General features: G+C 59.3%; 1 protein-coding gene across 1 annotated transcript in view; it reads left to right on the top strand.

Annotated features, from left to right (window-relative positions):
• The window catches only part of PRRX2 (paired related homeobox 2), a 40692-nt gene extending 20052 nt beyond the window's left edge, over window positions 1–20640 (top strand). The window contains exons 2-4 of the mRNA XM_037494345.2: window positions 18756–18943; window positions 19420–19598; window positions 20398–20640. Coding sequence (XP_037350242.1) covers window positions 18756–18943; window positions 19420–19598; window positions 20398–20533 — 503 coding nt within the window. The 3' untranslated portion in view covers window positions 20534–20640. The remainder of the gene's footprint in view (window positions 1–18755; window positions 18944–19419; window positions 19599–20397) is intronic.
• The last annotated feature ends 410 nt before the right edge of the window (window positions 20641–21050 follow it).

Here is a 21050-nt window from a genome sequence, read left to right as displayed (position 1 = left end):
TAACGTCAAGAAGCTGTAAGTGGAAGCTTGGGGATGGGGACCCTCTCGTTCAGGTCCCCTTCCTAGATGTCACACTGCAGGTCGAAACTGGTCATGGTGGAAGTTTTTCTACCCAGAAATTGGCAAAAACTATACACGAGGGGCCCCTCTCATACAATATTTTTCTTTTTTCCCTGCTAAATAGACTTTATATTTTAGCAGCTTCAGGTTCAGCAAACTTGGGCAGGAATACAGATTTTTTCAATCTGTTTTTTTCTTTTTTAAATCTATTTCTTTTCTTTTTTAAAAAAAGGGCTTTATTTATTTTTGCGTAGAAGAAGTGGGATACAGAGGTGTGGGGGGTGAGAGGACTCACCAGAGACAGAGTGGGGAGCTGTATAGGCGGATCCACTGAAATGCACTGCTGAGGGGAGCAGCGGGGAGACAGGAGAGGTCTGCTGCGCCATGTGGGCTGCTCCTTGGCCGGGAGATGGAACTCAGGCGGCAGCAGTGATATCACTGAGACTAACCTCTGGACCACCAGGAAGGCCCCCCTTTATCTATTTCTTGCCCCCCTCCATACACAGCCTCCCTGACTGTTAACATCCTGCAGCAGAGTGGTCCTTTGGCACAACCCACAACAGGCACCCGTACATCATTATCACCCCAGATGTGTGCATCTTGGACAGAGACCCTGTGGCAGACAGTCACCACCGTGGCATCATACAGAATCATCACACTCTCCCTAAAAATCCTCTGTGCTCACTCTTCAGCCCTTCCCCTCACCCCCAGCTGATCTTTTTATGGCATCGTTTTGCCTTTTCCAGAATGCCATGTGGTTGGCATCGTAAAGTACGTGGCCTTTTCAGATCGGCTTCTTTTCCTTAGTCATATGCATGTAAATTTCCTCCATGACTGTTCATGGCTCTGTAGAACTTTCTTTTTACTGTGGAGTGACATTCCATGTCTAGCTGGGTCACAGTTCATTGATTCACACCCCCTGGAGGACATCTGGGCTGCTTCTGAGTTTGGGCCGTTATGCCAAGAGCTGTTATGAGCAAACATTCACGTGGAGCTTTTCGTGTGGACATACGTTTTCTACTCCTTTGGGCGGATGAGGAGCGTGATTCCTGGATCTTGGGGTGAGAGGATGCTTAGTGTGGTCTGATTCACCAAATTGCCTCCCGGAGCAGCTGTGCCATTTGTCGCCCTTACCTGTGGGGCTCCCCAGCCTGGCCGGCGTGTGGTGTCCTCAGCGGCCAGATGCCGCCCATTTGAGTCAGGAGTCTCACTGAATGTGCGTTTCCCTGACGGCTGTTGCAGTGGGGCAGCTTTTCCTGTGCTTATTTGACACGGATAGATCTTCTTTGGTGAGGTGCCTGTTAAGGTGTTTTGCCCATTTTTAAAATCGCTTTATCATTTAATTTGGTAAAAAAAAAAGTTTTCTCATGGTGATCTTAAAAAAAAAAAAGGTGGTCTTGGGGCAAAATTTCCTGGCCAACCTTACCTAGCAACATGGTCTGTGCAGGAGGTGGGATGTTGTCCCTGTTTTGAAAATATCCCAGGAGGGTGGGTCATTTTCTGCACCCCCTGAGCCCTGTGCCAGGCTCTGTCTCCGGGCGACCCCAGATTGCTGCTTGTTTATTTCCTTAAAGAGACAGAACTGAATACAGTGCTCTCAAATGGGCTGGTTTTTTTTTTTTCTTAAAGATTTGTTTATTTATGCATACAAGAACTGGAGTGTAGGCCAGAGGTGCAGGGGGTGAGATGATTCAGGAGAGACAAAGTGGGGAGCAGAACAGGCAGATCTCCTGAAATCCACTGCTGAGAGGAACGGCGGGGAGTCAGGAGAGGTCAGCTCCCTGGGCAGGAATTGAACTCAGGCCGCAGTGGCTGGTGATACCTTGATAGCGCAGAGACTTTAACCCCTGCGCCACCAAGGAGATCCTCAAATGGACTTTGTGACCTGTGTGTGACTTCCCAAAAAGAGCCTGCCAGGGGGTGGGGATGTGGAGATGGTGGCACATGTGACATTGTTTGCTGTGTCACATGTGGTTGAATGAGTCCCTGGTGGGGACTAAAGGCTGTGTCCCTGCTCCGGCTCTTCCAGAACCCTCCCTGTGCCCTTGGGAAAGTCACACCTCCTCTCTGGCCTCTCATTGTAGAGCAAGGACTGTGGAAACAGGCTCCAGATTGGCAGGTATTCCCTTGCTTGTCAGAACCCCCTTCCTGAGCCCAGGAAGCTAATTAACTGGGGCTCCTAAAACCATTCTTAACACAGTATTCCAAGCAGCTACAAGCAGGGGGCCAGAAGTGGTGACGGGAATAACACCACGAGCACCCCTGGCCTGGGCAGTCTGGAAACCCCTTGCTGCTGCTGCCCGGGAAGAGATAAGCGCAGATTCCTACAGGTGTGGCAGGGATATTTCCCCTGCCCACTGGGAGGCAGTGTGGCCCAGTGGCCAGGAGCTCCAGTGCTGGAGTCTGGCACATGGGGGTGAATCTTACTTCCTCCAGTAACGGGCTGTGTGGCCTTGAGAAGTTAGCAGACCTCTCCTATCCGTCCCTCACCCATGTGATGGGCTGATGGCGCCGCCGGCTTCCTAGAGACACAGGTGTGAGGATTCCGCAAGGTCCTTTGTGCTGAAGTGCCTGATCTTTGGGGATTCCGCGGAGGGCATCTGGGGGAGCCCTTTGCAGAGTCAGGATAAGCACTCTGGTGTCTGCCATGGCTCTGGTGGTCAGGCGGAGGCCGCACTGCTGGGCACAGGGCCTCCCCTCCCAGTCTGCTCCTTCAGGTGAAAGAAGAAATGGGGCATGCTGCAAGCCACTCGGAGAGGCCTAGGGGCAGGTCCACAACACCCACCGAGTACTCTTTTGGGGTCACTGGCTGCCCAGGGAGAAACGTAACACCCTGCAGAAGATGGTTAGACCTCACAGAGATCCAGGACTGTTGGGGAAGTTTTAGGCGGACTCCCTACCCCACCCAGACCCAGGAGTGTGGACAGAGCACTTGCAGTCAGCGCCCCTTCCAGAAATTTCTGGCTAAGGGGGACGCAGGGGAGCCCACCAGGCAGAGGGAGAGGCAAGGTGAGAATATTCTGGGACCAGAGATCACCAGGCTCTGTCTGAACCAGCAGGCACGGCCCTTGCAGGGACAGGCCCACCAGGGCCAGAGGCCTGGCGGGATCGGCTCCCTTCAAAGTCACGGTCACTGGCTCCACTTGACCACTTTGCACCTTTGGTTTGGTTTTCACACCCCGAGACTGGCCGTTGCACCCCGAGTCTGGCCGTTGCCTCCTCCCGGGTCCTCTGGGGAAGGGCCCAGGGGGGCTGAGAGCTGGGTCGGGCCCTCTGGCTTGTTTGCCTCCACCTCCTTCCACGCTGATCCCCCCCAGACCCCGACAGCCTAGGCGCAACCTTCAAGGTGGGACTTGACTGGAAAGTGAAAAGAGACCCCCTGTCAGTCTCCCAAGCCCGGCTGTTCACTGGGGCCCTTGCAGAGCTATTACCTTCAGGCTAGGACCTTTTTTAAAAGTGTGGTTTTGTTCTCAAACCCAGAATTTCTGACAGCCGGAGTTAACAAGCCCCCTGAGTGAATTCAGAGGGTATTAATGGGAAAGTTCTGAACAGAACCACTTCTTTGTCGTGTAAGCAGCTCAGGAAAAATGCTCTTATCCCATAGTTTAAGGGCGAGTGGGGCACTTTGATGTGGTCCGTTTCCTTATAAAGTCCCCTCTGCGGAGGGAGAATGCGAACATTTAACCTGGAGCCAACAAATTACTGCAATTTGCTCAACCTGCAGGGGCTAAAGGACACAGTAAAATAAATAAATGCGTGCGTAGGTGGGCGGGTGGACGGACGGACGGAACCACGGACAGAGAGAGAAAATGCAATGAGAAAGGGCGGATGCGCGGTCCCGCCCGCTCACCACCCCACTGCAGCCTTGGCACCAGGGGCTGGAGGGCCTGGGCGGCTGGCAGGGATGCCCTGCGCCTGCCTTAGAGCCCGGGCCCTCTCCAAGCAGCCCGGGGAAGGCCCGGGGGATGCTGCTGCCCTGGGCTGAGCTGGGGTGACCTCGGGTTCCAGGCGGTGCTTTAGCTTTGAGGCTGGAGCGCAGTGGGGCACGCATCTGCCCGGCCCGGCTGACTGCAACCCGCACCCCGCCCCGCCCCGCCCCGCCGGGGAGCGCCCTCTCCGGCCTCGGCTTCGCGCTCTGGGCATCTGGGGCTTCGGGCGGGCCGTCGGCGGCCTAGGCTCCCGCCCTCGGGGTGGGCGGGTGTGAAACGCGCGCGTGCGACGCCCGCCCAGCCCGGGCCGCGGTCCTCGCCGGGCACGCGGGACCCGCCTCCTGCTCCCGGGGGGCGCGCGGGGAGGTGTCCGAGCCGGGGCGCAGACGCGGCTGCCAGCGGTGGGAGGTGGGCCCGCCCCGCGCGCACCCCGCGCGCGCCCCCCGGCCGCCCCGCGCCCGCCCCGCGCGCACCCCCCAGCCGCCCCGCGCGCACCCCCGGCCGCCCCGCGCGCACCCCCCGCCGCCCCGCGGCCGCCCCGCGCGCACCCCCCGCCGCCCCGCGGCCGCCCGCGCGCAGCCCTCGCCCGCCCCCCGCCCGCCCCGCGCCCGCCCCGCGCGCAGCCCCCACCCGCCCCGCGCGCACCCCCCGCCCGCCCCGCGCGCCCATCCCGCGCGCACCCCCCGCCCGCCCCGCGCGCACCCCCCGCCCGCCCCGCGCGCACCCCCCGCCCGCCCCGCGCGCACCCCCCGCCCGCCCCGCGCGCACCCCCCGGCCGCGCCGCCTCCCGCGCACTCCCACGGAGCGGCTGGGCGGCGGCGGGCGAGGCCGCGCGGGCTGGGCGCGCCGGGCTATTAACGTCTGTGTGTCTGGGCCGCGGGTCTGCGGCGAGGCAGGCGCCAGGGGCTCGCCTGGAACCAGATGTGCCGCGGCGCCGCTCTGGCCGCCACCGGCGCGGCGCGCTCGCACGCACGGGCTGGCGCGCACATGGCCGGGCGGGGCGGCGGCTGGCGCGCCGGGCCGGGCACCCCCGGGGCTTCGGGTCCGACCCCAGGCCCGCGGGGGCGGAAAGGAGACCCCCGCCCCCCTCCCCGCCCGCCCGCCCGCCGCACCCCAGCCACGCCCTGCCCAGATGGGAGAGCGACCCCCGGGGCGCCGGCTCCCGCGGGTGGGGTGCGCCCCCTCGCCCGGCCCCTGGGGAGGGGTGCCTGGCCTCTCGGAGCCCAGCCCTGCCGCGCCCCCTGCGAGGGCCGGGGACTCTTCCCGCCGCCTCCCTACCCCCCCAAAGTTTGTTTTCTTAACTTTGTGTGTAAGATTTTTAAAGTTCTGAGTCAGAGTTTCCCCTAAGACGGAGTTTGGGCCCTACTGGGAAATGCCAACGTGGGGGGAGGCGAGCCGGGAAGGGGGGCTGAAATGTCGGGGTGGCGATCTCTAGGTGATTGCAAAGGGGGCTTTTCCCCCACCGGGGAAAATGCAAGGATTTCATTGAGACTTGTCCCAACTTGGCACGTCTGTGTCAGCCACAGGATGGTCCCCAGCCCTGGCGGCTGGTGGGGAGCGCGCCCCACCCCTACCTGGCAGCGCGGGGGTGCTCTGCTTCCCGCACCAGCCGCTTCCCTCTCTGGACCTCCGCTGGGCGTTGTGAAGTGAGCATGGGGGCTGGGGCCCATAGCTCCGGGGGTCTCACTGCAAGGGTGCTGCCCTGGTGGGGGTACTCCTGCCACAGGAGGCTAGGAAGATGGGGGGGTGGAAAAAGGACACTTTGGTCCCACCTAGGGGCCAGTCTGGCCCAGCCAGCCTCAGCCCCAGCCCAGCTTCTGGCTGCCAGGAGGTGGCCTCGCCCAAGGTCTTTGGGCCGGGGTGGTCCCCTTGGTGTGCGGCCCGGCCAGGCTGGTGAGAAGTTTTGGAGGAACCCTTTGAAGATGTGTGGAAAGTGGCTTTTCCCGGTCTCGCCACCCTCCTTGTGCTGGAGTTGTGGGATGCTGAGTGAGGGAAGGGGGTGTCAGCCTTACGGACATCAACACTGGCAGAAGGGCAGGTGGTGGAGAAGCCTGCTCCTTCTCCAGGGCCTCAGGGTGGGGGTGGGGAGGGTCCCGGGGTGCTGTGGGGCTGTCCCCACTGTCAGGGGGCCATCTCGCCATGTCCGGAAGCCCAGGTCCACAGAGGAGCGGTGACCAGCTCAAGGCCACAGCGCTGGCAAGCGGAGGAGGTGGTTCCAACCCAGGCCGCCAGGCTCCAGAGACCAAGCTCGGGGCTCGGAACCAGCTCCCCTTTGCATTTGGAGGCTCAAGAAAAGGGTCTGTCCCTAACCTTTAGGAAGGAGAGGGAGGGGCTGGAGCCAGGTAAGAGGGGAGCAGGATAGCCACCCCAGGGCGCCCTCCTCTCTGCCCCTCCCTTCAGGGAGAAGCGGGCTCTTCCCCTGTGCCGAGCACCAGCGAAGTCAGCCTTTCCCTTTGGGAGGGGATTTCTCTGGCTCGTGCTCAGGCCCCTAAGTTTATAAAAACCAATAAATAAATGAGTTACTTTCTGCAGCTGGGAGGGCCAGGGAAGCAGGACAGCTTAGTTGGTTTACTAAACCATAGTGCATAAAAGTCTGGGTGGGCAGAGAACTGGAACCCAGATTCCATTCATTCATTCATTCATTCATATATTCAGTCCTTCCATATTTATTACGGGCCTGCAGTGCTGTGTTCTGAGAAGGAAGAGGCAAATCCTGTGTGTGGCTGTGACGGGGCTTCCTGCCTGCGCCGGCCTGGCTGCCCCAGAAGTTTCCACGAAGGACAGACTCCTCAAGCACATTCAGGGCAGAGTGTGCGTGTGTGTGTGCGTGCGCGCGCGCGCGCGTCCAGGTGTTTATCCCCTGGCTCTGTAGGAAGGGCGTCGTCCTTTCGATGTTGTTTTGGATCCAGAGTTCTGTGTTCTGGGAACAGCAGGCAAAGTCAGATGCAAAGACAAATGCAGAGGTGAGGTCTACAGAGGTGAGGAACTTGCCAGAGGGCTGCACAGCGATGCCTGGCTGTGGGAGGCAGGACTGGAAATGTAGCTGAAGGACAAAAACGTGAGCCATTTTCCAAGTGTTTACAATAGAGAAAAATTGGAAGGCGCCTAACTGTCCGCCAAGAGGGCACGGCTGGGCGAGCGGTTCTGGCGTCCCTGCTAGGTAAGATGATGTAACCACTCACATGGTTGTGACAGAGAGGACGGGAACCAAGGTGGAGGGTGGAGGGTGGAGGTAAAAGGGATGCTGACCAGCGCGTGCTCGAGCCCGGCCCGGACCCTTCGCAGCAGGAAGCCGGTGACCTGTAGCATCACGCTGGCGCTATCCAGACCCGGCACAACCCATCCCCGGTACCACAGCTAATGTTACCCGAGTGGGATGTGACTGGGCAGGTTATCAGGGCATAGGGGCACACTGGTCTGTGGGGGTGGTGTCCCTGAGTTGTGCAGTGCACAACCTGTGCAGCCTTACATGGTGTCCCGGGGAAGGCGGATATTAATCCTGGGCGCTTAATCAGTGCTGCATGCGGACAAGAAGAAAATGATACTCACGTGCACTTAAGTTGACTTAAGTGGGTGCATGAAAGGCCACAAAAAATTAAACAGATACGCTGGCATGGGGGAGGATTTAGGAGTTCACATGTCCGTCAGTATTGGCCTTTGTTGTTTCAGTTGCTTCCTCTCATTAAAAAAGTGAAGAGGAGGGCCTCCCCGGTGGCGCAGCGGTTGAGCGCTGGGTTGCGAAGCTGCCCGCAGCCTCTGCAGCGCCGGTTCGATCCCCGGCCACTTGGTGAGGGTCCCTCATGGCGCGCAGACCTCTCCTGCCGCCCGCTGCTCCCCTCAGCAGTGTACTTCGGTCCTTCTGCCTGCTCTGCTCCCCGCTCTGGCTCTGGTGAATTCTCTCACCCTCCCGCGCTTCTGACTGTACCCAGTGCTTGTATAAATAAATAAATAAATCTTAAAAAAAATTTTTATTTCAGTTAAAAAAAAAAGTGAAGAGGAGGAGGAAGAGGCAAAGGCATCTAAGGGAGTTCTACCTCCTGGAACTTTCTGTGATGAGAATGTCCCCCAGTGGTGCTGTCCACTATGGCCGCCACTAGCAGGTGTGGAGATTGAGTCCTTGAAATGTGGCTAGTGGGACCGAAGAACGGTATTTCTCTTTCAATTTCCTGTTAACTGATGGAAATTTCGAAGCCCGCATGGGGGCTTGCCTGCCGTCCCCGCACGCAGAGCTGGAGGGTGGACGGGCAGTTTCACGCGTCCTTCCTAGATGCTGCCCCAGAGCCCAGGCTCTTCCTCAGCTTGGTGGCAAGGGACACTCTGCTGCGGGCTCCCAGCTGGCCCCAGGCCTGTGGATCAGAATCCCCTGGGATGGGATGAAAATGTTCCCATTGAACAAGCTGCCCAGAGAGCTCTGGAGCAAGTTGCCAGTGGAACCCTGTGAGGAGTCTGGAAGCTTTGGTGTCAGCGCCTCCTCGGGCCCTGCGGGGTGGCGAGGGCAGCAGGGCTGCACAGCTTAGGAAAGCAGGTGGTCCCGGGAAGCACCCCCACGGGCTGCCCCTTGAGGCATAACCTGGACAACTGGGAACCCACAGGGCGATGGATGGTGGCTCACTCAGGGAGACTCTTCTAGGGCTGCTGCAGCTCAGGGTGTGACTGGGAGCACATCAGCCTAGTCACAGTGGGCCCAGTGCCCAGGCTCCCAGTTGTGCCCAGCTGGTGGGGCTGGCAGAGGCAGGAGGCAGATGACACCCACTCACAGACACCCAGCTGGGGACCCACAGCTCCGAGGGCACCGGGGCCAGGAGCCTGGTGGGTGTGAGCAGAGCACCCCGATGTGCACATCTGTAGAGGAGTGGCACCTGAGCCCAGAGGTGGGACCATCTCGGGGCTGGCCCTGGCTCCTGGCAGTGCGGCTACAGGCTCTGCGCGGCCGGGAGCCCCAGCATGGAGAGGAGAACCCCCCCGCAGGCCGCAGTGGCAACCCCACCCTGGTTGGGAATGGCCAGCCAGGTCAGCTTTCCTCCAGAGGGCAGTTTTGGGGACACACAGACTGGGTGTGGCCCCCTGCCTCATCCCGCCAGGCTGGGTGACCCGGTCGGTGACTTCACCTCTCTGAACCCCGCTGAGACGCAGGGCTCTGTGACCCCGGCCAGGCACATCCTCAAAGCTTAGTCCACGGAGGAAGAGGGCCTGCTCCCCCACCCCGCAGCCCCGCGGGGCCAGCGGCAGAGACACTGGAGAGGCCCTCCGCTGAGCCCCGCCAAGCTCATTTTCCAGCGCCTGGGACTCACACATGGGCCATCAAACCCTCCAGCAGTGCTTTAAAGGCCACGTCTCCCAGCGTGCAGCACACTGGGGGCACAGCGCTCCCGCCAGCCGCAGAAGAGGGACGATGGACACTGCCTTTGTGTCTGCTGCGCTCCGTGGGGGGCGCCAGGAGACCCTAAGGAGGAGCAGAAGTAGAATGGCAGGTTCTTCAGGGTGCAAGCTCAACTTTTAGGGGGGCTGAAGACAGGGGTCAGTCTGTGAACCCCTCCCCAAAGCAAGCAGCAAAGCTCTGTGTTTTGGGGGTTCTGACTGAGATGGGACAGAATTGGTAAGCCGGAGCCTGGGTTTCACTGGAGAACAGTGATAGTGGGGTCATGTGTGGGGTGTTCCCAGGAAAGCCCGGGCTGTTTTGTCCTCTCTGCCTCCCTGAGAGGGAGGGTAGATCCTGTTCTTGCACAGACGGTGAAACTGAGGACCTGAAGTTTCTCTCATTGTCAGATGCTCCGGCAGGCAGCAATGCGCTCTCCACCATGCCCCCTTGCTGGGGCCCGGAAACAGCCCCCCAGGGAGCCCCAGAAGACAGATAGGAGCACAGAGGAGTAAAGTGTGTGATCTCAGAGCTGGGCTGCAGTGGACAGAACTTACGTCCCTGACTGGGAGCCCATGGCCACATCACTGCCCGTGCCTCTATGTCCCCATCTGCAAAATGAGGGGCTCTGACAGGGGACCTGTAAAGTCTCCTCAGGTCTGAGTCCTAGAGAAGACGAGGTGACAGGCTGGACACCCCAGAGCTGTTTGCAGACTCTTTCAACCAAGCCCCAGGAAATGGGAAGCTCTCGGCCCCCCGCCACCAGCCTCATCCCGGCTGCCCAGCAGCTGCTGGCCACTGGCTTGAGAGACCCAGGAGCTTCCAAATGGGAGGCAAATCCCCACCCTGGTCCCGAGCAGCAACCTCATCTGATCTAGAAATGGTTAACAGGGGCAGCTGTCTGCAGACACCAGCCCTTTATTAAAATGTAGGCTTTACACTGAATTTGGCATTTGGCCACCAGCCTTAGATCAAACCCAGATGGGACAGACTCACCCACTTCTGAGCAGAAGGCTTCTCTTCTCACTGAAGGACTCCCCAGCTCCCGCCCACCCTGCACCCCCTCCAGCCAGTGTCTCCTTTCTCTGGAGCTTGGTTTGGAGGTCTCAGGGGTGGGGAAGACCAAGCTGACCATAGCAGTGACAAGGGGAGCCTGAAAGTTGGAACCCCTGGTTCTGGGAACATTGGGCCAAAGGCCATCAAGCCAAGAACCCATGGCCTGGGAACAAGAGGGGAGGTGCCAGGGACCCCAGAGCCTTTGATATGGTCCCCCGTATCTGGCCTTTGGCATCCGGCCCTTTTCTGTGTCTGAGAATAGAACATGAATGTTCTCCTGCCTGTAACTCCAGCCTCGCTCCCCATGCCCTCAGGCCTGATGATGCCATTTTTCAAAAGCTCCAGGGACTCAAAAGAAGCTTTGGCCTCCTCCATCCGTCCTTACCACCGGTCTTCCCAGTGGGCCGGCTGGGGAATGTGTGGCCATATGTGTCCCTAAGACCCCGGCCCAGAGCAGCTTCAGCTTTGGGGCTTCCCCAGCAGCACTGAGTCCCTGCTGTGGCCCCCACTCCTACAGCCCCCTCCCAGCATGCAAGCACCCCCTTTCCTGCCCGTTCCCTGCCACCCCAGTCTCTCCCCATCTCCTCCTCCTTTTCTGTGTCCTATTTATATAACAGCTTCATTGACTCACACACCGTGCAGTGGACTCACTCAAACTGTAACCCAGCAATCCGTAATATCTCCCCCTGCGCAGCCATCACCATACCCAGATTTAGAACATTTTCATCACCCCCCAAAAGAAACCCTGCACTGGAGTTGTCGCTTTCCAATCCCCTTCTCCCTCCTCACCCAGTCCCTGGCACCAATCTACTTTCTGTCTTTATAGATTTGCTCTGACTGGCACTGATTTCTTCCTCTTAGCACCATGTTTTCAAGGTTCATACAATTTGTAGCCTGGATCAACACGCCGTTCCTTTTTGACAGTTGTGTAATATTCCGCCATGTGGAGACAGCCATGAATGGTTTAACCACAGCTTGGTCAACAACCATGGTCCCAATCAGCTACACATATGCGCTGTCCAGGCTGCCCTGTCCTTTGTGTCTTTACACTCTGGCATTTCACACGAGGAAACCACCTAACTGTGCGTTTCTCAGAGCCTAGCCTCGTGTTAGCCCCCCATGACCATGGGCTGAGTGTCATTTATCCATTCATCAGTTGGTGGTATGTGGGTCGTCCCCACTTTTTGGCTAATATGAGTCATGGTGCTATGAACATTCATTCGTCCACAAGTTTTGTGGTGACATATGTTCTCAGATTTTGTGGAGAGATACCAGGAACAGAATTGCAGGGTCCTCTGGTATTTCTAGATTTAGCATTTTGACAACCTGCCAGGCTGTTTTCCAAAGTGACTGTGCCATCTTACACCCCCACCAGCAGTGCGTGAGGGCTCCAATTTCCTCACATCCTCACCGGCACTTGTTATTATCTGACTTTTGATCCTAGCCACCCGCGGGGTTGAGGTGTCTCGTCATGACCCTCGTGGATGGGGATGTTGAGCTTCTTATCATGTGCTGATGTGTCGTCTGTATGTTTTCTTTGGAGAAATGTTCATTCAGATCATTGGTCTGGCTTTATTATTTATTTATTTATTTTTAAAGATTTATGCATACAAGAACTGGGGTGCAGGCCAGAGGTGTGGGGGCTGAGAGGATTCACCAGAGACAGAGTGGGGAACAGAACAGGCAGATTGACCTAAGTACACTGCTGAGGGGAGCAGTGGGCAAGACAGGAGAGGTCTGTTGCACCATGTGGGTAGCTCCCTGGCCGGCCGGCGATTGAACTCGTGCTTCGGAGGCTGCGGACAGCTTCACAGTGCAGAGACTTAACCCCTTGTGCCACCAGGGAGGTCCCTGATCTATTTTTAAATTATATTGTCGTTTTTATTGTTCAGTTATCAGAGTTCTTTATATTTTCTATTCTCAATTCCCTTATATGATCTGTAGATATACTTCTCATGCTGTGGGCTGTCTTTTCACTTTCCAGATGGGGTCCACAAAAGTTTCACATGCTGATGAAGTCTGATGCATTTTTTTTTTCTTCTTTAGTTGCTAGCGTTTTGGGTGCCACATCTAAGGAACCATAGATGTGGTTTTAGGTAAAAGGGAACGGGTTTTGGAAGCCAAGACTTTCCATCTTTTTCTGGAACGCGGCAGTCCTTCATTAACATAAGCTTCATTCAGAGAAGTTTTGAAACCTAACCTCTGCCCAGGTCCTGGGGATTCAGCCGTCCGAGGCAGAGCCAGACCCCACCTATCTTTGGCCTCCGAGACGGGCAGGGAGCAGATCACCAGAACAGAATGACTTAACAGCAGACGTGAGGGAGAGGTCTCCAGAGTCTCTAGCGGGGACACCTATCTTGGCCTGGGGACTAGGGGAGGCTGTGGGGCAGGGCACTGAGGCTCAGACCAAAGGCTGGGTCAGGGCTGGCCAGGCAATGGCGCGTCGTGCTCCAGGCAGAAAGGACAGCATGTGCAAAGACCCCGGGGTGGGAAGAAGCACAGGCTGCCATCTGGCTGCTGAGATCCCCTCGGCCTACTGGCTTCTCTGCTGGGGCTTCCTGGGGCGGGGGAGGGGGTCCAGTGGCCCCTGGGGTCATATGTACAGCACGTCAGGCCCTCTGTGCTTTAGAGGAGAGAGTCCAGATCCCAGGAAGACCCTGCTGTGAAGCAGACAGTCCTGCCTGCCCTCCCCCCCATATGTGGCCTGGCCTCCAGGGGGACACCGATGACAAAGTGGCGTGTGATCTCACCAGAGCCTCTGCTCCCCCCGGCCTCATCCCTGGTGCCTGAGCATCTAGGACTGAGGCCAGAGATGAAACCAGCTCTCAGGCCCTGGCCTGGGTGTTCTAGCCTTGGTGGGGCCTGCTCCTGGGGAAGACTTGGAATTGGATGTGCTTCTCCAGGGACCATTTGCTCCTCCTTCCTCCTTGTCCTTCCTTCAAATGCTGTTCACCTGACTCAGAGCCAGGCCTGCCCCTGCCCTGAGGTCTCAGAGGCCAGGTAGCCTGCAGGCCTCCCCTCCTAGAAGCCACCTTGCCCCGTACTCCACTCCCAGCCCCCAGCGCCATGCCCGTGCCTCAGCCCCAGAGATGCCGCCGTCGACTCCAGCGTCCCTCCTCTGGGCTGTCCCATACCCCCAAGCCCCTGGAGAGACCCTCAGGACCCCGCTTCACAAGGACTGGGGTGGGGGAGGCCCTTTACTTTTAGGGTCGCCGCTGCCAAGGTGATTAACAGCCTGGACTCTTGCCCATCAGCAGACGCAGACCCCAGCTCCAGCCTCTACTAGCTGTGCAACTGTGGCATGTTGCTTAACCCTCTGTGCCTCAGTTTCCTCATCTGTAAAATCAGGCTGACAGCTGCCCAGGTAGGGTTGCCATGAGGGCTCCCTGAGGCAATTTCTGTTGTTCCCATTTCCAGTGAGATTCCTGAGGCTGGGAGTGGAAAGTTTGCCCCCGGCCCCTCTGATGGGGAGCTGGGCTGACCTGAGACCCTAACCCGGAAACTTCGCCTCTTTAACCACCGGGCTGTCCTGCCTCTCCTCAAATATGAGGAGGTGAGAAATCCCTCCTCAAGCCTGGGGGGGCCTGGGGCCCAGGGACGCAGCCTGGACACGGTTTCCAGAGTCTCCATCTGAGTCCTCCCCTGCAGGTCCTTCAGCGGACCCCAGATCTTCTACTAAGAGACCTGGGTGTGGGGGGGCCGTGCTCTTTGCTGACCTCCCCGCGGCCCCCTCAGTGTTCCTGGCTGTAAACTTCTGTGCCGCTTCCGTGCTCTTTGCCCAAGGCCCGGTGTTAATTTGTCAAACCCCCATCAGGTTCCTGGGGATCCGCTGTTTATTTTCGCGAGTATGTTGGCAGAGCTCACAATTTCAGGGGTGGGTGCAGCTTATTTGGTCAGAATAAATGCTAATTAATAAAAGTTATTTATTTGGGTTGGAGCGCACGGCGGCCCTGGGGTCAGGCGCGAACTGACTATTTGAAGCAAAAACAAACAGAGCGGAGAAAGGCAGGGCCGGGGAGGCTGCGTTTATTTGTCTTAGGGAGAATTTGCAGTTAATTCCCTCCAGACCATTTAGGTCCTTAAATTACACAGAATAAGAAAACCAAGGGTGCAGGGGAGAGGAGCGAGGGACACTTGATCATTTGGCTGAGAGCAGTTTTTAAATGTCTCTGGCCCCCTGTCAGCCACATAAATGGGACGTGTGAAATAATTTAATGGCAGAAAACGGTGCCCTGGTCTTTTTTTTTTTTTTTTTAACATGGTAACTTAATGGGGACCGAGTCATTTTGGTTTTAAGGAGCCGCAGGCCGCAGGCCACAGGCCGCGTTTGTTTCCCTCTCCCCATCCAGCCCCTGCAAGACCACCTCACAGCCCTGTTCGACGAAGGCAATTTCAGGCCTTATTTTGTTTTTTAAAGATTTATTTATTTATACATAGAAGAACTGGGGTGTGAGCCAGAGGTGTGGGGGAGGTGAAAGGACTCACCAGAGACAGAGCGGGGAGCAGAACAGGCAGATTGACTGAAACACACTGCTGAGGGGAGCAGCAGGGAGACAGGAGAGGTCTGCTGTGCCATGTGGGTAGCTCCCTGGCCAGGGATCAAACTCATGCTGCAGTGGCTGCAGACAGCTTCACAGTGCTGACACTTAACCCCTTGCACCACCAGGGAGGCCCCTCAGGCCTTATTTTTAATGGCAGAGAAAAGCAGGACTTTAACAAAAGGAAGCGGCAGGCACAGCCCTGCTCACACAGCCCTCGCTGGCCGCAGGCTCAGTCTATTTATTTTCCAAATGCTCTTTAGCCCAAGCGTGGAGCCCAGAGGATATCCACGCCCACCACAGCGCATTTCTCAGGAGGTGATTCAGAAATTTATGGTAACAAATACCCGGCACATCCGGTGGGAAGCAGGCGTGGGTCCCAGGGCCCAGCCAAGTCCAGAGCCGGCTCCAGCCCTGGTCACCTCAACCCGGCCTGCCTCTCATCCGCCTGCACCCCGCCGGGGCTGCGGCCCGTCTTTCTACAGTGGACTGGGGTGAGGGGACCCCAGGACCTTGAGACATGAGGCTGTCTGCAGGCACAAAAGCAGTAACAGCTAAGGATGTGCGTTTATTGAGCAATGGCTATGCCCTGGGCACCCTGCTGTGCGGAGCGCCTCGCGGGGACCTCGGGTGACCTGGGCCACGCCGGTGTCCTCGCAGCTCCCAGGGGTGAGGTCAGCCTTCAGAACAGACCCTGAAGACCCCTGCCCAACCATGACCCAGACGCGCCCCCTCCCTCACCACAGGAAGGAGGTGGAGGGAGGAGACCCCCGTGGAGACTCAGCCTCCTCTGCTGGCCCCCAAACACGTGGGTGTGATCCCAGCCACCTGTCCTTGGCCCCCCACTCAGTGTCCCCGTGTGGAGAATTGGTGACCCCTGAGAGCGGGTGCGGGGACTCCCTGGGCAGAGGCCGTGGAGCCCCACTCTTGTCCAGGAGCCCGCCAGGCTGCGGAGGTGGAGCCCCGCGTGGGTGTCCCCTGGGCGGGCAACGTGGTTTTCACGTGGTGTTCCACTCGGAACACCCTCAGTTCCGAGCTGCTAGAAACTTCCCAAAAAAGTCTTTTTGGCTGAAATGTCTCCTGCACTGAGCACATGGCCCAGCGGCCGGCCGGGAGGGGACAGAACTCGGCTCTTCTAGTATGGCTGGTGTTCCAGAAGCTTCCAAGCGTGGGCTGGATTGCTCAGCCCGGTGTCCAGCGCAGGAATCTTTGTTGTTTCTTCCCAAGTGAGGAGGGTGGAGAGACGGCCCAGGCGGCAGACAATCCCCATCCATCTTTGCCTTTTCCTGGAGCAACGCGGTGAGGAGTGAAGACTGACGTGGCCCAGCCGGGCCATTCCCGGGGGGCCCCTCGGCCACCACCCCCACTTGGTCACATGTTTGCACAAATTCCCCGAGGGGGCGGTGCTGACCCGACCCTCCCCCTCCCCCTGTGGATTTCTCACCCGAGGATCGCCTGTGTATTGAGGTGCACGTAGCACACCCCAGCTTATGGCTCCGGCAGCTGCCACATGCCCTCTGGGGCAAAATTACCTTCCTTTGAGAAATTCCGGTCCAAACCCAGCTGTAAGGCCCCCTGTCCTCCCCTCCCCCACAGTCATGACCACTTCTGGACAATTCTGCCTGGATCCCAATCAGCGGGTCGGTAACGCCTGCTAACCAGGGAGCTTGTTAAAAAGCAGGGGTTCAGTGGGGTCCTCCCCAGCTGGGGGTGTTCTAGATGCTCAGCTGAGCGATGCTGAGTGCCTTGTGAAGAAGGTGGGGTGTATGGAGGGCAGAAGACACGTGAGGTGCCTCTGCCATTCAGGAGGCTGACCATGAGCTCCTGAGCAGAGCAGGCCTCCTGGTGGGAAGGGAGGAGGGGGGAGGGGGTTCTCATGGCCCCCGCAACCCCACTTCTAGGAGTCTGTGGAGAACATGCACTTTCAAAAATAGAAAGTCGTGTTTGCCTGAGGTTATTGGTGGTGGCTGCTTTTTGTTGCAAGAGATTGGAAACACACCGAGTGCCCCTCTGGGCTCATGGCACAGGGTTGGGCCGCGGGCTGTGGAAGGGTGGGGATGGTTTCTGTGCCCTGGGTGGGGGACTCCCGGGGCTCGCGTGTCAGCGGGGGGAAGTGGGAGCAGGACAGCACGTGGCACGCTGCCGTTGGCGAGGAGCGGGGAGAAAGTAGACACATTGAGCGTTTGTAAAAGCAATGCTAGAAGGAGAACAAAAAAATGAATTTAAAAAGCCAATTTCTACGGGCCGGGGGGAGTCTGAGGGCCAATTAAATGTGGGGAGCAGTGAGGAGGAAGCAGGCTGGGCTTGGCGAGATGGGATGGCGCCTGCAATATGACTGATTCCAGGCCTCAGTGCTGTGTGCGCAGCGCGATGCATGCGAGTGTGGGGTGGAGCTGGCAGAGGGAGTGTGCCCGCTGCCTTGCACCCTTCTCTGGGGCGGAATCTGTTCCGTGGCTTGTGCCATGATACTGTGAGCAAGATACACATTTTAATAAGAAGATCAGATACACAAGGGGACCCTGAACTGGGCTGTGTTGGTTCCAAGCGCTGGGTAAGCCCAGTGGAGGGGAGGGGATTCCTCACTGTCTCGGGTGGTCAGTGAGGGCTCCCTGGAGGAATGGGCAGTGAGCTGGGCCCTAGAAAATGAAGGGTCAATGGTTCTGCCCTGGGGTAAAAATTTGAATGTAGAAACGGTAGCTAAATCCCCAACCTAGCCTCCCAAGAGAGAGGACGGGTCTGGAAGGTGACAGTTGCAGAGAAGTCGCTCACCCGTGCCTTCCCGGGGTGGTGTGGTGTCCTCCCCTGGGCTGCTGCTTCTGCACCCAGCCCAGGGGTCCGCTGCCCTGCTGGGCTTCACCCCTGGTCTTTCCCCGCTCTCCCTGTGATGATTGGGAAACTCTGGTTGATCCTTGGAAGGGCAGTTAAAGCACCACCCCTCCCGAGGGCGCACCCTGACGTGTCCCCGTGACCCACCGGAGCTGGCAAGGCCCTTACTCTGTGGCACGGAGGCCTTACTCCGTAGCAGGCCTCCCCTGCCTATGAAGCCTCTGATTCATCTCCCCCGGTGCCCAGCGCAGACCAGGTGTCAGGAGCAGCAGGGTGCCTCTGGGCCCAGGGCCTCTTCGGGACTGCTCTCGGCAGCTAGCAGCGTGGGTTTGGTGAGTGGGACCAGCACGCTGGCATCTGCCCGGTGGTTGAAATCCTGCTCCACCGGTAACTTACTGGGCACTTGAACTTGGACTGGCTGAAGCCCTGGTCCTTCTCCCTCAGCGAATTGGGAGCGGTGAGGATGACAGCAACTGTTTGTAGGGCTCCTGTATGCACCTGAAGATCTGCGGGTGCCGAAGCGCTTGTGTGGGGGCCCCCAGAATTGTGACCTTACTGCTCTTTATCTGTGTCATCACATGTGCGTGGAGGGCTTACCCTGCCCGGAGCCTGGCCGGGTGCCGAGGACACTAGGCGGCTCCTCCCTGGCAGGGCGAGTGGTCCCTCCTGGCAGCGGTGCCTGCCCCCGGCCCCCGCGAGGGGCCTGGCTGCTTTTGCTCACGTATTCCCCAGGCCCCAGCACTGTGCACCTGCCACGTCACCAGTGCTCAGTAAGCTCATGAGGAGGAGTGCGTGGGCAGATGAAGGGAGGGAGCAGTGAATGAAGGGAGGTCTCCCGCTCCCGCCTAGACCTGCCTCTGCAGGGGGAGGCGTGGGTGGGGCGCTCAGAGCCGCCTGCTGAGCTGGCTGCTGGGTGGCGACCCTGGAGGGGCTGGGGGTGCTGGTGGGTACTGTGTGCACCCGCCTTGCTGACCCTTCGCCCTGCCACAGGTGAGTGTCCCAGCCCCGGACGGGGCAGTGCAGCCAAGCGGAAGAAGAAGCAGCGGCGAAACCGCACCACGTTCAACAGCAGCCAGCTGCAGGCGCTGGAGCGCGTGTTCGAACGCACCCACTACCCAGACGCCTTCGTGCGGGAGGAGCTGGCCCGGCGCGTCAACCTCAGCGAGGCGCGCGTGCAGGTGAGCGCGGGTGGCGGTGCCCGCTGCGGAGGCCCGAGCGAGAGTGCTTGGGCCTGCAGGCTGAGGTCCACATGCGAGCCTTGCCACCAGCTGTGCGACCTTGAGCAAGTGACCGCACCCCTCTGTTCCTTCGGGACCTCTGTGAGTGCAGATCGCCTGGGCCTATTCACGAGAATCCAGCGAGCTAATGTATTTGTAAAGTGCCTGGAGCAGAGGCTGGCACGGGGGTTTTGATAAATCGAAGTCAAAGCGTGAGGTGCCTCCTCTGTGCACAGCCTCTAGTGACCAAGTGCGATTACCCCTTCCTTCATCCACTCGCCCGTTCTCCACCCCCACGTTACAGGTGAGGAAACTGAGGCTTAGAGGTGCAGCTGCCCCTGCAGGGCTGGTGGTGGGACAGGCACACCCTGTCCACGAGGATTCGGGCCCGGCAGCCCGCCGCGCCCTGCTCACCCCTCCTTCCCGCCCTCACCCAGGTCTGGTTTCAGAACCGCCGGGCCAAGTTCCGCCGAAACGAGCGGGCCATGCTGGCCAGCCGCTCCGCCTCGCTGCTCAAGTCCTACAGCCAGGAGGCCGCCATGGAGCAGCCCGTGGCGCCCCGGCCCACCGCCCTGAGCCCCGACTATCTCTCCTGGACAGCCTCGTCCCCCTACAGGTGAGTGGGGGCCTTGCTGGCAGATGCACGGAGCCAGACCTGAGGACCGGGAGAGAGCTGTGAAGGTGCCCCTGTGATGTGGGGCCTCTGTGGTGTGGGGGCAAGTGTGTGTGTGTGAGGGTTGCCTGAGTGTGCATGTGAGTGTGTTTGTGTGTGTGTGTGTGAGTGTGCACAGCTGTGCCCGTGAGTGCATGTGACCGTGTTGCACAAGAGCCAGCCTGGGCGGACCCCAAGGCCCCAGTCCCCGCTGGGGTCAACCCTGGAAGCGGCAGGGCAGGAAGAAAGAGGGAGAAGGTGCCAGGGAGTCGAGTTTCTGTGCGCCCAGGGGTGCTTCCACTTCTCAATCTGAGAGCTGCCCTGCTGGAGCTGAGCTCTCGTGGGCGGTGAGATCTGGGGCCAGCTGACGGGAGCAGAGCCCAGCGATGCCCATGCCGGCCTCCCAGCGCCCCCAGCTGCCTCCCTCCTCCTCTCTCCCTGTCCTTACCTGGGGCGGAACAGCCTAGAGTGGTCCTTAAGAACAGGTGTGTGCGTCCCACCTTGCTCACCTGTGCCCCGGTGCAGGTGCTGGAGGTGACCCGGGACCCACCCTGCTCTCAGAAGCTTCTAGTCCAGCAGGAATGCAATGCCAGCCCCAGGCACTTTGGCCTCCTCCCCAATTCCTGCAGCCTTACGGGGTCCCCACCCCAGGGGAAGGCTTGCTCGGAGAGCAGCAGAGGACGGGAGGCCAGAGGAGCAGAGGCGGGACCCAGCACGCGCAGCCAGGCCTCACCGGGTGTCCTTGTGTCTCCTGTCACCCCAGCACGGTGCCGCCCTACAGCCCTGGAGGCTCGGGCCCCGCCACCCCGGGGGTCAACATGGCCAACAGCATCGCCAGCCTGCGTCTCAAGGCCAAGGAGTTCAGTCTGCACCACAGCCAGGTACCCACGGTGAACTGACGCCGGCCACCAGGACCCCGCCACCTCCCGGCCTCGCGACAGCTGGAGAGAGGGAGACCCGCGGCACGTGCCCTCCGCCTGAGCCGGGACCGGCTGGCGGGCGCTCCTGGCCCCTCTCCCCAGCCAGACTGCTGGGCCCGCTCAGCCCCTCGTCCCCAGCGCCCCAGACTGCGGCCCTCGGAGGGGCTGGGCCGGCCCGCGGGGCAGGCGCTCACAAGGACCTCACTCATTTTGTGTATTAAAACCAAAAATCTTTTGTCTTTAAGAAATAAAAATGTGTTAAGCCCCCGAAGTTGCGGGAGGGCAGATCAGGGCCCCAAGTTGACGTGGGACAGCCTTCTGGGGCCCTGCTCTGGTCTGTGGCGGTCACGGGCCCCTGGCCTAGCTTAGGCCAGCCCAAGGGGGACAGAGACCTGCCCTGGACCCGTCCCCCCAGCTCGATGCCGCGGGGAACGCCAGGTGTTTGGGAGAAAGCCTGCTGTGGGGTTCCGGGCGGGGCCCCTCCCCTCTCTGGACA

The sequence above is a fragment of the Talpa occidentalis genome, unplaced genomic scaffold (assembly GCF_014898055.3).
Source record: "Talpa occidentalis isolate TD23 unplaced genomic scaffold, MPIMG_talOcc4v2.1 talOcc4.7, whole genome shotgun sequence".
Lineage (NCBI taxonomy): Eukaryota > Metazoa > Chordata > Mammalia > Eulipotyphla > Talpidae > Talpa > Talpa occidentalis.
Note: the sequence above shows the minus strand (reverse complement) of the source record. Positions and strands in the feature narration are given on the sequence as shown.